At 35.7% G+C, this 14,346-nt stretch overlaps 4 protein-coding genes across 5 annotated transcripts in view; 1 reads left to right on the top strand and 3 right to left on the bottom strand.

The window, feature by feature from the left end:
* LOC120432554 (lachesin-like) overlaps window positions 1-14,346 on the top strand; it is a 126,812-nt gene that overhangs the window by 47,546 nt on the left and 64,920 nt on the right. The window lies entirely within an intron of this gene.
* On the bottom strand, window positions 1,361-2,192 carry LOC120432552 (lectin subunit alpha-like). The gene is made up of 2 exons (XM_039597780.2): window positions 2,037-2,192; window positions 1,361-1,978 (listed from the first exon to the last, which is right to left on the bottom strand). The coding sequence occupies exons 1-2, from the start codon at window positions 2,130-2,132 to the stop codon at window positions 1,610-1,612; spliced, it is 465 nt and encodes a 154-aa protein (XP_039453714.1). The 5' UTR covers window positions 2,133-2,192; the 3' UTR covers window positions 1,361-1,609.
* On the bottom strand, window positions 3,364-4,256 carry LOC120432551 (lectin subunit alpha-like). Its single transcript, XM_039597779.2, has 2 exons — window positions 4,106-4,256; window positions 3,364-4,043 (listed from the first exon to the last, which is right to left on the bottom strand). Exons 1-2 carry the CDS (start codon window positions 4,211-4,213, stop codon window positions 3,648-3,650), a joined length of 504 nt encoding a protein of 167 aa, XP_039453713.1. The 5' UTR covers window positions 4,214-4,256; the 3' UTR covers window positions 3,364-3,647.
* On the bottom strand, window positions 9,893-10,528 carry LOC120432553 (lectin subunit alpha-like). Its single transcript, XM_039597782.2, has 2 exons — window positions 10,370-10,528; window positions 9,893-10,312 (listed from the first exon to the last, which is right to left on the bottom strand). The coding sequence occupies exons 1-2, from the start codon at window positions 10,472-10,474 to the stop codon at window positions 9,965-9,967; spliced, it is 453 nt and encodes a 150-aa protein (XP_039453716.1). The 5' UTR covers window positions 10,475-10,528; the 3' UTR covers window positions 9,893-9,964.

The following is a 14,346-nucleotide window of genomic DNA, read 5'->3' on the forward strand; positions in this document are numbered from 1 at the left end:
TAATTAACTTTTTTTTACAAAAACTAAATTTCCCAAAATACGTTTTTTTTGATATTTGAGATTTTTTTGATACTTTAAAGTCATAGAGAAACATGGTCAAAAAATCTGCCGCCGAGTTATGATTTTTTTTAAAAATAGTGATTTTTGGAAAAAATCTAAATTTCATGCAAAAACAAATTTGACGTAATTTTTTAATTTAAAATTGAATTTCCAGTCGAAAAGTACTTCACAGATTTTTTGATAAAGGGCTCTGTTTTCAAGATTTAGCCACCAAAGTTTGATTTTAGCGAAATATTTGCAGTTTTTCGATTTTTTAAAAATAGCGACCATGAGTAATCATCACTAAAAAATGTTTTTTTTAAGTTCAAAAAATTAGCTATACAATTATCTAAGAGACATTGAAAATACAAGTCTTATCAATTAAAAACTTATAATCTTTTTTTGCATTCAAGTTTCAAAACCGTGGCCAGTTATTTTTTTTTTAATTCTTAATCTAATGGGGAATGGGAGGAGAGATATTAATTGATTCGAAAGCTTGCAGAATGTTGATGCCTAAGTTGATTTTTGGTCTAATTTAGATTTCCATTAAATTAAATATTAACAATTTTTTAGATTCTCAATCAAACTTGTTCATTTTAATTTAATTGTGTAATTTGAAGAAAATGTAAAATCATTTAAAATCTTTCAAAATCTGGCACAGAAAATGATAAATCTTTATTCTGACTAACATTTGAAAAATCTGGCATCCCTAGATTTCTCTGGCAACCTGTCAACGCTGTTGACATTTATAAATAAATTCAGATTTTTTTTCAAAGTTCATTAGTTTTTCGAAAAATTGGAAATATTGCCAAATGAATTTTGACAAACTTATCAATACCCGGGCAGACGGCAATAACAAAATTTATACTATTTCATTAACAAATACTGTTGAAATAACAGAAAGTGGTATGGAATCTTCTTGAAAAATCCATTTTTCATAAGATTTTAATGAAAGTTTATGTTATCATAACAAAAATTGTTATTGGAATAACATTTGTTGTTATGGAAGAATACCCGAAACTGTTATTGAGATGTTCGGATTTGTTTTTTTAAATAACAAAAAAATAATAACAATGATTTGTTCGAAGAATAAATCCAGATTTGAAAAAAAAGGTTCTATAAACCAAATTTTAAATTTTTGCTTTTTGGATGTTTTTGAATACCCCTGACTCAAGGCAGTTCTAAAAACATCCAAAAAGCGAAAATTGAAAATTTGGTTTATAGGACTTTAAAAAAAAACTCTAGAACTGAAGGTGATATTAGTCTGTTTTTATAATAACAATCCAATAAGGCGTCATCCATAAAGTATGACACGCTAAAATCGACCAAAATTACTCAAGGTACTGATTATTTTATGGTATTTTTGTATCAATATAACATAACAACTAAAAATATAATAAAATAGAGAATATTCTTCTTTTCCAGTAAATAAGACAAGTTTTGTTTCTTAAGTTGTCTGGTATTTACACAATTTCATTTTACTAAGAATGTGTTGACGAATTTCAACACAACCCTTGAACTAAATATTCCGAACGTAACGCTTATTTACTCATTTGTTCTGGCTAGTTTTCTAGCGTGGTGACGCTTCACAGACAAATTGCTTCAGCTGTTGATCACAATCGGCAGTAGACCACTGTCCTCGCTCCAGCGTTGATGCACTATATCCGAGGGCAATGCAGTTAAATTTCGGGCTTGGCTGATTTGCTTCCCATTTCGCGTAGGTCAACGGCTGTCCCGTGGGTTCCCAGATGAACCACCGCTTGCTGGACAGGTTACTTGCACCGATCCAGTAGTAGGTTTTTTTCCCCAGAGGGCCAGGGGTTGGCTCTGGTGAAGCCGCCACGGCTTCCTCAATTTGACGCTGTTGCTGAGCGCTGGAAACGACCGCCGGTTGCATCCTGATTCTGTGGCAGAACTCGATCGCACCGATCCAATTTGCCTAACAAAGTTAAATGATCAAGTATGGAATGATGGAAAGATTAATTTTTTTGACCTACCTCCTTTTGAATAACTACATATTCTTTTGGTTCAGGTTTCTGTGCACAGACAAGAAGACAGCCGAAGCCAAAAAGCAAAAATACTGTTTTGAACATGTTTTGTACGGAATGGTTGACCGTGAACTAAATTCTGCAATAGTGTTGGATCCCTTTTAAAGAGATATCGTCTCCTTCAATAAACCACACTGCATTGTACTCTGCTGTGATAAAGATAAAACAAGTTCTGGGAAGCACTTCTCTAGTCAGGTGCAGGTGCTTTGGTTGTAACGAGTATATTTGCTTTGCTAAGTGGGTGTTGTTTTGCCAGAGAATTACATGCTTAAGGTTACGAAAGTTTACAATGATGTATTTACTTGATTTGAAAATAATTGTAGTCCGTGTACTGAAAACAAAGTGAAGTGAATTAGTCTGAAAAAAAAAACCGTGTGACAATTTTGCCATAAACTATTTCTTGGAATGGTTACTCTAGAGTTTAGACAAATAGTTCTCTGAATATCACAATCGTATTAAGTTTACAAAGCTCATGTTTGCTGCTTATGATGGGTCGTGTAGTCCATTGATAAGCATGTAAATATAAAGGACTGATATCGCGAATGTCAACAGTGACTAACGTTGACTGTCTCGAGGCTTTCAATTGCTCTGTTCTACAAAATGAAAAAAAAAAAAAAATATCAAATTTCATAGAAAACAATATTTTTTCAAATAAACCACAAGTGAATCAAATAACTCACCACAATTTCTTCATTCAAATGCCATTCCCGCTGTCAACTGCCATACAAATGGCCACATTTCAAGCCGTCGGAAACAATTCTTCCCCCTTATCTTGAATCTGCGACTCCCCTTCAAACTCCCGAAATCCCGCATAATGTGATAGCACTTTTATAAACTCTCTCGCCACCGCGGATCGGACCACAAATCCAATTCATTGCGGTGATGGGACTGCTCAAATACTCAACTTTATTACATTTATTACATTACGATCGATGTGCGGGGTGGTGGTCGCCGCTCCCAGGGAAATGGCCCTTTCTTTGTCCAACTCCCGGGTTCTTGATTCAGGGATTCCGGGAAGACCGCGCTTTTACGAGCTTCTTATTTCCCTGGACAAATCCTGGCGCCCGATCCAGTTTTCCGATGTCTCCGGGGGACATCGGTTTGTTCGTGAGGAATATTAAATTCTCAACCGCGATTATGTGTGTGAGTGTGTGTGCGGTTTCGTTAAGTTAGGGGGAAGTAAATTGGTTTTATTGCTGTCCGCGGGATGACTTTTATGGCGATTTGTGGCAGTTCAAAGAAGTGGGGAGTAGATAAAAATCAAATGAATGCAATGTAGAATGGTCATAGTTTTGCTTTTATTCACACTGAAGTAATGGGAAATTACGTATTTTAGTTTGAAGCACAGTTTCTTTCGACGCGAAATATATATAACAAGTGCAAATAATTGATGATAAGGTAAACTTGCTAATTATTTCTACAAAAAATCAATTCTTCGTTACTCAAGGCAGAAAAATGTTTCACGACTAAAGTGCTGTTTGATTTTTTCGAAAAGTCACAATTTAATTTACTCTAAGATCAGAAAACAAGTTTTTTGACGAAAGTTTGAAAAAGTCAACTTTATTTAAAGAATTTTATTTCGGAGGAGTCACCGGAAACTGGACTCGCAACATTTTCGCAAAGAAAATCCAACTCTTTCGAGCATCGGTGATCATTCCACGTCCAAAATTGCCGCAGCTGCGGTTGGTGCACAATGTGTACACAATCTTCATTATTGTTGGCGTTGTTTGGCTCGTTGGCAGACCAATTGGTGTATTCAAATGGTTTTCCAGTAGCTAACCACTTGAACGAAAACTTCTGCGCCAGATCACTTCCACCAATCCAATAGTTGTACTTGTTGTAAGATTCCGTAGTGTTGATGAATGTTGCCACCTCATCGTTTTTCGCTTTGGACTCAATAGTCACCAGTTGCATTCCGAGCGAATGGCAATGTTCAACGGCTTTGAACCAGTTGGCCTGAAAAAAAAAGTTTAGGGACTTTACACAAAAAAAAATTACAAAAGTCGTTGACAAAGTACACGAAAAGCTGGAATATGATACGACCAATTCGAACTTTGCACCGTTACTTGCAAAAGTCCAAAAACAACTATTAGCACAATCTTCTTTGAATGTTTAAACTTCGACATGCTGAACAATACTGATTCGCCAGAGTCTCTTGCTTCAACTAGTAACCACATTCACAGTTTCATACATTTTGGGATTCCCGCGAATTCTGCCACGTTTGCGTCATTTCAAAATTCAGTCCTTATCGCTCAAGTTACGTAAAGTTCACATATTCCGCGATGCCTCAAGGTGCTTCTCATTTGCTAGAATTTTCAGCTATCGAAAATATCAAAAATATGGATGTACGTAATATTTGTATGACCCTTTTCACGCTTACAATCTCGCAATTTTTCGGTATTCTCAGTCTACTTAACATTAGAGCAATTCTCTACGGAATCAGCCGATTTCGACCATTTTTTTTTTCATTTGGCTCAACCTGTGTAGCAGTGCGTGGCCGAATGGTTACGCTGTCCGCTTTGTAAGCGGATGATTCTGGGTTCGATTCCCATCTGCTCCAACCTTCCATCGGATGAGGAAGTAAAATGTCGGTCCCGACCTTGGTTGTTAGGCCGTTAAGTCATTCCAGGTGTAGGAGTCGTCTCCATGCCATAAGTACAAACAACACACCAAACCAATCCTACTCCGGTGGAATCGCTGGCGGTGGTTGGACTCACAATCCTAAGGTCGTCAGTTCAAACACTGGGGTGGAAGGTTCCTTGGAGTAAAAGAGGTTTGGGTGCCCTCCCCATTCAAGCCTTCGGACTCCTAGGTTCGAGCAGAAACTTGCAATAGAGACCACAAAAGACCCGGGGGTCGTTAATGTGGATGGTTTGATTTTTTGTGTGCGGGCCTTCCCTATCACCAAAGAAGCCTTTTTGTATCATTCGTTCACCCATACAAATCTCCATACAATTATGGTAGCTGTGCATTAAAAAATGGTACGTACATATTCAAACAGCTGTAACTTTTCAAGGATTTTTTTAATTGATTTGGTGTCTTCGAAATAGTTGTAAGTTTTGATGAGGACTTTTCAGAAAAAAATTGTGATTTTTCAATTATCTTTTTTTTTCACAAAAATTAAATTTCCCAAAATCCATATTTTTTTCTATTTTTTTTTATGTTTGCGGACTTGTAAGTCTTGTATTTAAAATTTATTGACCTAACTTTTTTTTATTAAAAATTGAATTTGGAATCGAGAAGGACAAAATTTTGTTTTGATCAAGGGCGTTTTCAAAATTTAATAATTTTGAGTGAAAATTTGTTCGATAAATTCCGTTTTTTTACTTTTTAAAATAGTTTCCATGGTCCATCAGAATGATGTCAGCTATTAATTGCTCTTATTATTACATGAAATTTTTCACAAAAATAAGTTTTTTTCTGTATTTTTAGAATGAAATGTTTCTCGAAAAAATACTCAAATATGTTGTTATTGCAATATGGGTATCATAAATTCGAATTTTTCATGCACTTCGATTTTTTTTGAAGATACTAAATTTTTAACAAAACTACGTATTTTTGAAAAAAAAACTCAAGATTTATTTTTTTAAATATGGGTATCAAATGGTCCAAATTGGATCGACGTCTTCAGCCATCTTGGCTTCGGTTGTGATCTTTGTCGTCGCGAATATTTTAGACAATTTAGTGTGGTTTTTCGTGTTTTTTGCGCAGGAAAACTGGTGTATCTTAAGGATTTCGTGAAGGGCTTTTGGGAGATAGTGGAGTTTTCATAAAATTATGGGGTTCTCCGTTTTTTGGAGTGATTTAGTTTTGTTGGGAAAACAACCGATTTTTCAACGCGACCCTAATGTGAAGAGTGTGTGTGAGAGAGAAAGAGATAGAGATGTCGTGGTTGTGTGTGGTGCTTGGAATCGTCTTTGGCCGGAAGATGACCTTGCACGAGCCGAAAGGAGTTGAGTTGGAGTGGGTCGGTAAAGGGCGCCTAATGTTGGGGAGAGCAAGAATGGCTCACAGTTCTGGCGGCGGAGATTTCAATCGGGCGAGTGCGTTCCTTGATGGAATAAAGCGAGACGGCGATACCCTCGTCGTGAGAGGTATCATTTGAGAAACTTCTCTTTCTCCCTGAATTGTGACAGATGTAACGTCTGGCATCTGTCGTCTGACATGGTCTGACAGATTCAAGTCAGTGTTGCTAAAATAACGAGCAAAACTAGAAAGTCTGCAAGCTTACAGACTTATGATAGACTTTTTTTTTTGTCTTTTAGACAGAATAATGATACTTTGTAAATCCAGCAGTATCGTGTGAACAGCAGTACCGGGTAGACGGATTTTTGTGGTGTTCTTTTTAAGCTCTATTCGCGTTCATGTCGAATTCTGTGGAAGGTGCGAAGCCGCGTGTTTGAATTCTTGTGTCTCTATTGTTTTATTTGTGGTTCCATCTGGAGTGTTAGTTTTCAAATTATTGTTATTTTTTACAGCTTCCTGGAATTATTATAAATTAAATGTCTACATGTACTCACTATATGATTTATTTAAATCTTCATATTATTCCTTATTCTATTCCTTTCCTGTAACATACCATCTCCTCATACCATGTATGATTAAATTGCTTAAATTAACGAAACTTTCTAAAACAGCATGGGAAACATCCGGAGCATTTGTATTTTAAATTACTGTTTTTTTACAGCTTCCTGGAATCATCTAGATTATATCTATTATATTTATCATATTCATTCTATTTACTATATTTATTATATTTATTATTTATTATTATTACAAAACTATATGTTTATTATATAATACAATACAGACTCACATTTACACTTACAAACATCCAAATCATTTAATACATTACGCATTCAACCATTTTCATCGGCCCGATGAAATTCCCCTAACCCTCATTCCGAACTTCCCAAAAATATTCCGTTCACTTTTAAAAGTCGCATGGGTTCCCTGCACTTTTGCCAAACAACAAAAACATCCCCTCCCAAATCCCCACGGGACTGTATGGGCGTAGCCTTGGAGCACAGTGTGGAAATTTACGTTCTTAGATATTTTTGGATGTACCGGGCAGCATTCAAATTGTCTAAGAATATTGAATTGACCATTGTGGCACCCCCTACAGCGTGGTGCAGACCCGTTATGCTATGCTATGCTATGCTATGGGTATCAAATGGTCCAAATTTTTTATATATTTCAAATGTTACAACATTTTTTTTTTTGAAAATACAAAAAAATTACCAAACAACGTATTTTCGAAAAAATACTTAAAGTTTCAGTTTTTTGTCAATATTGGTATCAAAGGAATGGGATTTTTTCATTCATTTCAACTATAGTATAATTATTTGAAAAATATTCAAAATTTTCACTGATTTACATATTTTCGAAAAGAAACAATCAAAATTTCAGTTTCTTACATTGTAAATATCAAACAATCGAGATTTTTTATTCATTTCGAAAGTTGCAACACATTTTTTTTTGAAAAAACAAAAAAAATTCACAAAACTACGTATTATTGAAAAAAAAATGCACAAATTTTCAGTTTCAAATGATCGAGATAATTCAATAAATTTTGAAATCAATAACGTTTTTTAAACTCAAAATTCACAAAACTACGTATTTTTTTTAAATATTAAAAAAATAAGTTTCAAAATTTATTAAATTTGTGTTGTGGCCTGAACCACAACACGCCCTTTTTCCCATATTTACCATCTCTGTTTGGCGATATAAGACAATAAAACTTATGTACGTCAACAGGTAAACGCAATGACTAAATCTAAGAGATAAAATGAAGTTAAGTCGATAGGTAGTCAATTATAATACTAGGGAGGTAGTTGATCTACCGACATGGAAATACTTAATAAAGGTGAGCTCGTCCTTGGACGAGCAGAGTTGAAGTACAACGGAACAAGTGTACATTGTTTTATATTAAAGAAAGTCCGCGATAATAAATATTTAACATTTGAAGTTTTTGAAAAAAATCCGGTCATTTGTCACCAAACTGAAATTTGGAATGTTTTTTTTTTTTTTCAAAAATAATTATTTTTGTGAAAATTTTGAATGTTTTCAAAAAAGGTTTTATTCGAAATGTATGAGAACATTCCGATCATTTGATACCCATATTGTGAAAAACTGAAATTTTTGAGTGTATTTTTCGAAAATTCGTAGTTTTGTGAAAATTTTGAGTAGTTTCAAAAAATGTGTTTATTTTATTCGAAATGTATGGAATCACTCCGATCGTCCCATGTGAAAAACTAAAATTCTGAGTATTTTTTCGAAAATACGTAGTTTTGTGAAAATGTTGAGTATTTTCAGAAATGTTTTTATTACATTCGAAATGTATGAAAAAATCCCAATCACTTGATACCAATTTTGCAAAAAATTGAAATTTTTGTTTTTTTTTTCGAAAAAAACGTAGTATTGTGAAAATTTTCAGCACTTTCAAAAAAATATAGGACCACTGGTTGTTGAGATTCAGCGGATAAAAGAAAAAGAAACGGGAAAACTGATTTTATTTAAGTCTCACCCAAACAACCCACCATTTTCTAATGTCGATATCTCAGCAACTAATGGTCCGATTTTCAATGATGAAATATGAAACATTCGTGAAATTTTCCGATCTTTTCGGAAACAATATTTTGAAATTGTTTAAATCTAGTCTAACATTCCAATAGGGCCAAACATTTAATATTACGCCCCTTTGAAATGTTTGTGCTGTTGAACAAAATTTTGAATTCGATTTAATTTGAAATCATTTAAAAAAATAAAAATCATATCTATTCGGCAAAATTTTAGTCCATACCTACTCATAAATGGTTTAAAAGGTGCGGGTTTGTAATCTAAAAGTGTTGAAAAAAAAAAATTAAAAAAAGCATGGATGTTGGAAAATTAGAAATAAAGTTGTTTTTGCGTGTACGTGCTTTTTTCTAAACAATCTCCATCAAGACATACAACTTTACTGAAGACTTGATGTCTTGATCAAAAAAATCCTTGAAAAGTAACAGATTTGGAATTCCTAATATTTGGAAAATTGTTAAAAATTATTAGAATTTTCCGAAAAATTATGTTTGTGGATTTCTTAAAGAAAATCTTTAAGGGGTTACATAAATGTAAATCGGCTAAAATGTCTGAAGTTAATATGAGCACACACATATACTTTTAGATCTGTTTTCAGGGCATTACAATATATATTTTCATTTATTAACAAAACAATTTTAAAAACATTTGGTTGTATCAGAGATATAACTATTTGAAGTTAGCAGTTTTAAAAAAATGGGTGCCACGATATCTCATACCTGCTTTGACCAAATCGGCTCAAAATTTTGGTGATAACTCGTTAAGCTGGTCCCGTGTGCATCACGAAGGGCGATTTTCAAAAAGTTGATTTGAAAAAAAAAGATTAAAAATATTTTTATGTTTTTCATTCAAAAAAGTTCATTTTTATTTTTTTGAATGTCTTCATCTAAAATTTCAGTCAATTTGGTCAATCCCATCTCGAGAAATCATGACATCCGTAGATCAACTCAGTGTTTGGAGCGCTCACAAAGTTTGACAGTCCGCTTTGCGCATGTCAAAATTTTGAACTTAAATCGTCGCTTACTCAGTTTAAGAAATTTCTTCATGAAGCTTTTAGGAGTGATTTAAAATCATCTTTTGGTGGATTTGAGATTTTGAGATTTTCCACCTGTATGTAATCCCTTATGTATGACCTATTGATGTACATTGTGGAAGAACTATTTAATTTTTCTTGTGTAGTTTGGGCAAATACCCATCATTTCAAGAGTACAAATAAAACAATATAACAATTCTATGTTTGATGCTGATATAGTAATTTAATAAAGTTATATAATTTCCCGCATTTTTAAGCAAGCATTTCATCAGTTCAAAACTGGCTTTTCCTCACAAATGAACGCATCGTACGATTTGTTACAATCGTAAGCGAACCAGTGGCCAACCGGAATCGAGGACGGAAAATTCCAGTAAATCACACAATTGCCTCGGTTGTTCGGTTGCCCGGGGTGCCAGTTGGTGAAGCTAAACGGTTCACCGGAGGGAAGCCACACGTAATCCTTCCTCGAGGACAGGTTACTGCCCCCGATCCAGTGCGGACCCTCGGGAGCTTGGTCGCCGGCATGTTCCAGATCTTTTTGCTTTTCTTCGGATTCGATGGACACGATGGTGAGGTTTCTGCGGTTGCACGCTTCAACGGCACCGATCCAGTTGACCTGTTGGTGAATGGTTAAAATATGTCTTTTTTTTTTTTGAAAATAAGTTCAACTTACCTTGTAACCCTGGAAGAAGTGGTATCGACCAACAACGGCTTCTTTTTGGCAGTTTATTGCCAGGAAAAGTGAGACAAATAGGATGAGTTGAATCTTGAACTTCATATTTCCAGAATAAACTTATTCCAAATGATGAAGACAGGGCATCGTTGAAGATCTTTTATACTAAAATTGATCAAATTCAGTGTGCTTCTTGTATTTTTCTAATTAGTCATCAAACTAAGAACTGTTCAAATGTGTATTTGACTGGTAAGTTTAACCAGTTTGTTATCTCTAAGATAATTTAAACAATATCACTTCTACGAGCAACCTGAACAGATCAAAAGCAGATAGTTCCGGTGACACTTTCCTAGAACTATAATTTAATCTTATCTTGAAGTTTCCAAGAAACCCTCCAAAGCACTTGCACACAATGCACCAGCAACAGTTTCGTCTTGACATTTCCAGTTCTGTTCACGCTGTAACACAACAGCCACGCGAACAAGTTCAAACTGAAAAGTCGTCATCTCAGAAACAGCGTTTTCCCAAGTTCTTTCCCTAGCCTAGAGGCAACAAATTTGTACTCTTTGTTCACGGTCAGCCCCGGTCGTGCCACAAACATCACCGGCTAGGAAAAAAGTTGTCCATTTCTTATGAATATTTACCCACGGCGGTGGCAGCAGCCACGTCAGAAAGTTTATTATTCTTCCAAGAAAAGCTCGTTCCTTATGCCTCAATGAAGAGAGAGAGAGGCCAGCAGCAACAGAAAAAAAAGTGAAACAAAATTGTGCAGCAGATCGCCTCCGGTTGAAAAGTTTTTCGTTTGAAGAAAAATTGCCGGGAAACACGAAAAATGCAGCAGAAGAAAAAAAAACTTGTTTCAAGACGAAACAAGGTATAAGCTATAGCGGATGCTGTTCAAATATTAACCTTTATAGTTTCGGGGGGCGACCTCTTCGAGACCGTCGAGGCTAACGGAAAATCATCTCGGTGTTTGCATGCTGGCCACTAATTTCATTATCCACCTCACGTCTTCCCCACCCACCCCCGTCCAGACTCTGCTATCGATTTTATGGCCAATAGTTCGAATTGATATATCCGTTCCGGGGAAGTTCGCACACCAGCAAAAAAAAGGGGGAAAACCACCCGCCGGCCCGGTTGTAATTCCAATAAAATAACCTCGGCCGCACCGCTACGGCTTCTTAATGTGTTTCGGTTATTGCCTTTGATGTCCGGTCTTCGTTCCGGGGAACGGCGATGACCACCGGGCTCGCTGCGGAAGAACTTCAAGGGGCGGACACGTGCCCGAAACAGGCTTTGAGGTTGATGTCTGGGATAGTGCAGTGAGGCCTGGAGGGAGTTGTAAATCTTCCGAAAATTAGGGGGTTGTGTGGAATGCAATCGTTGGGTAGGTTTTTGAAGACGTTTTTTATTAAATAAAAATTCAGAAAAGCAAAGATGCGTAAGATGCATGGAAAAAATGTCAAATTTACTTAACTTTTTCAATTTGACCCCGACTCAAAACGGATTTGCATTTAAAAAAATAATTACAAAAAAAAACATTTAAAAAAATTCATAAATTTTGCAGAAATCTGCTGGTTTTATGGTTAAGGGTTAAAAAATGTACACTAGTTTATATTTATAAGATGCTTCCGGAAGCACTTGCATCAAGAACAATAAATCGTTTTTGCACTTTGACAGATATTGAGCTTCGGTCAAGTAGGTTTCCCATACTGATTGACTACATACTTCAAGGTGTAATATTACATAAAATTTAATAAAAAATCAAATTATTCGCTCTACAGCATTGCCTTGGCGTTCTCGATTGCGAGATTCCTACTCGAAACTAGGTGTTCGAAGGCTTGATTGTTGAGGCAATTGCAAACCTCTTTTTACACCTTAGCTTCCATCCACCCCGGGATTCGAACTGACGACCTTTGGATTGTTAGTCCAACTGCCAACCAGCGACTCCACCGAGACAGGACCCAGGGAGACGACTCCTACACCTGGACTGAGCTAACGACCTAACCTTTTTTTTAGGTTAGTCCGGGACCAACATTTACTTCCCTTCCGACGGAAGGCGTGATCAGACAAATCTCGTCTCGAAAAATGCCACCGGGACCGTCTGGGATCGAACCCAGGCCGACTGGGTGAGAGGCAATCACGCTTACCCCTAAATTTAATAAAATAATGCAAAAAATATTTCAGACCCAGGCCTATTACACGCAGCGGGATTTTTGCTTTATTTACTGTGTAGGGTTAGTGTGAATATTCACGATTTAACAGACAGCGTGAAATTTAAATTGAGCCATTACCGTGAAATTCCGTCAAATTAAGGAATTTTTTGAATCAATGCATTATCATAACTAAATAAAACAAAAAAAAAATTTACATCGGTCCGTTATCTAATTTAAAATTATTTTCAATCAAAAAACATTATATTTTCTTTTCGAACTCTGAATTGAAAGGAATACAAGCATTAAAATAACATTGCCCGCATAAACGAGAACCTTAAAAAAACTTTTTGTTAAATGGTTTACTCACCATTTCAGAGATCGTAACCACTATTTGAAAAATGGTAGGAAAACCTTTAAAATACCATATCGGAAATGGTACCCTACCATTTTTCATAAAGTTCGACCATCTGAGATGAGGGTGGTTAGCAACGGTAACCTTAAAAATCTCCGAACAACGTTTCGTCAGATTACCATTTGTGTAATGGTAAAAATAAAGTTAATTTTCGCGTGGAAGCGACCTTTTTCCTCCGGTTTTTACTGTTTCAGAAATGGTTTTTAAATGGTATTTTAAGGTTTTTCTTACAATTTTTAACCTTGCTGCTACTGTTTTACAAATGGTTCGTAAATGGTTTTTTAGGGTTTTTCTTGCTATTTTTACCGAGCGCTACTATTTTAGAAATAGTTTTCACATGGTTATTTAAGGTTAATTCTATAATTTTCTCCCAGTTCCACTATTTGAGAAATAGTTTTCAAATGGTTTTTAATAGTTTTTCTAGCATTTTTTACCTACCTAATTTTTACAGAATTGTTCACTTTTTGACGGATGGTTCACAACAATAATATTAAAACTTTTTTGGCTTTAATTCTAGTTGATTGCCGATTCTGTTCGGTTGATCATACTGCCAAAGTCGTCCAAACCTGAAAAAATAAGAAAAAAAATCACAAAGTATCGAGTAGAATGTAACATTCAAATATGTGTACTTATCTGATGATTCAAATGATTTCCTTGATTAATGCCAATCGTGCGTTCGCTTCGATTTTGTTTTGTCGGTCGGCTGCCGCCGAATCCTCCAGCACCAGCTGTTCCGTTGTTTCAAGTTCTCCACGGCGCTGAAATGATCAACAAGAAAAATGTAAATGGTAAATCAAATGATTTGTTTGAAAATTATACCTGCGCACAAAACGTAGACAACAACCAGCCGCACAAACGTTTCACTTCAGACTGTTTATGCCTGCGCCAGCCTGCAACGAGTGCAGGTAACGAGCATAGCGAGAGAAGAGAAACGAGAGAGCGCGCAAAACAGAGTAATAATACTCTGCCTGGCGCGCTCTTTCGTTTCTCTTCTCTCGCTACGCTCGTTACCTGCTCTCGCAAATATGCCGTAAATCCAAAACTATCAACTGTTGAAAAATGATTCGCTCATACAATTGAAATAAAGTAACAATTATCACAAACATGATATGCTTAAAATTGAATCGTCAACGAAACTCAAAGGAATTGTAGCGCATCAAAAGGAACCGACATTTTCGAGCCTTTTTGTTCTTGAGCTCCTCAGTTTGTTTTCTCTTTTTGTTGGTTTAGATTCTGTCAATTAAAATTGGTAAACTTCGGATTGGCTTTCTTTGGCAGCTCAAATGTGGGTAAAATCCAGGGCCAAGTAAGCCAAATGATGTCCACATAAATTGGTACTACTGGTGCAGCTGCACGACGAACACTTCACCGTATAGTGAATGCCTTTACCATATGGTTCACAAACTCTC

This window comes from Culex pipiens, chromosome 2, assembly GCF_016801865.2.
Source record: "Culex pipiens pallens isolate TS chromosome 2, TS_CPP_V2, whole genome shotgun sequence".
Classification (NCBI taxonomy): domain Eukaryota; kingdom Metazoa; phylum Arthropoda; class Insecta; order Diptera; family Culicidae; genus Culex; species Culex pipiens.

Coding starts and splice junctions, on each gene's coding strand:
- LOC120432553 (XM_039597782.2), bottom strand. CDS start 10,474: ATGAAGTTCAAGATTCAACTCATCCTATTTGTCTCACTTTTCCTGGCA. Junction 10,313..10,369: donor ACTTCTTCCAGGGTTACAAG/GTAAGTTGAACT, acceptor ATTCACCAACAG/GTCAACTGGATCGGTGCCGT.
- LOC120432552 (XM_039597780.2), bottom strand. CDS start 2,132: ATGTTCAAAACAGTATTTTTGCTTTTTGGCTTCGGCTGTCTTCTTGTC. Junction 1,979..2,036: donor ATGTAGTTATTCAAAAGGAG/GTAGGTCAAAAA, acceptor TAACTTTGTTAG/GCAAATTGGATCGGTGCGAT.
- LOC120432551 (XM_039597779.2), bottom strand. CDS start 4,213: ATGTCGAAGTTTAAACATTCAAAGAAGATTGTGCTAATAGTTGTTTTT. Junction 4,044..4,105: donor ATCATATTCCAGCTTTTCGT/GTACTTTGTCAA, acceptor TTTTTTTTTCAG/GCCAACTGGTTCAAAGCCGT.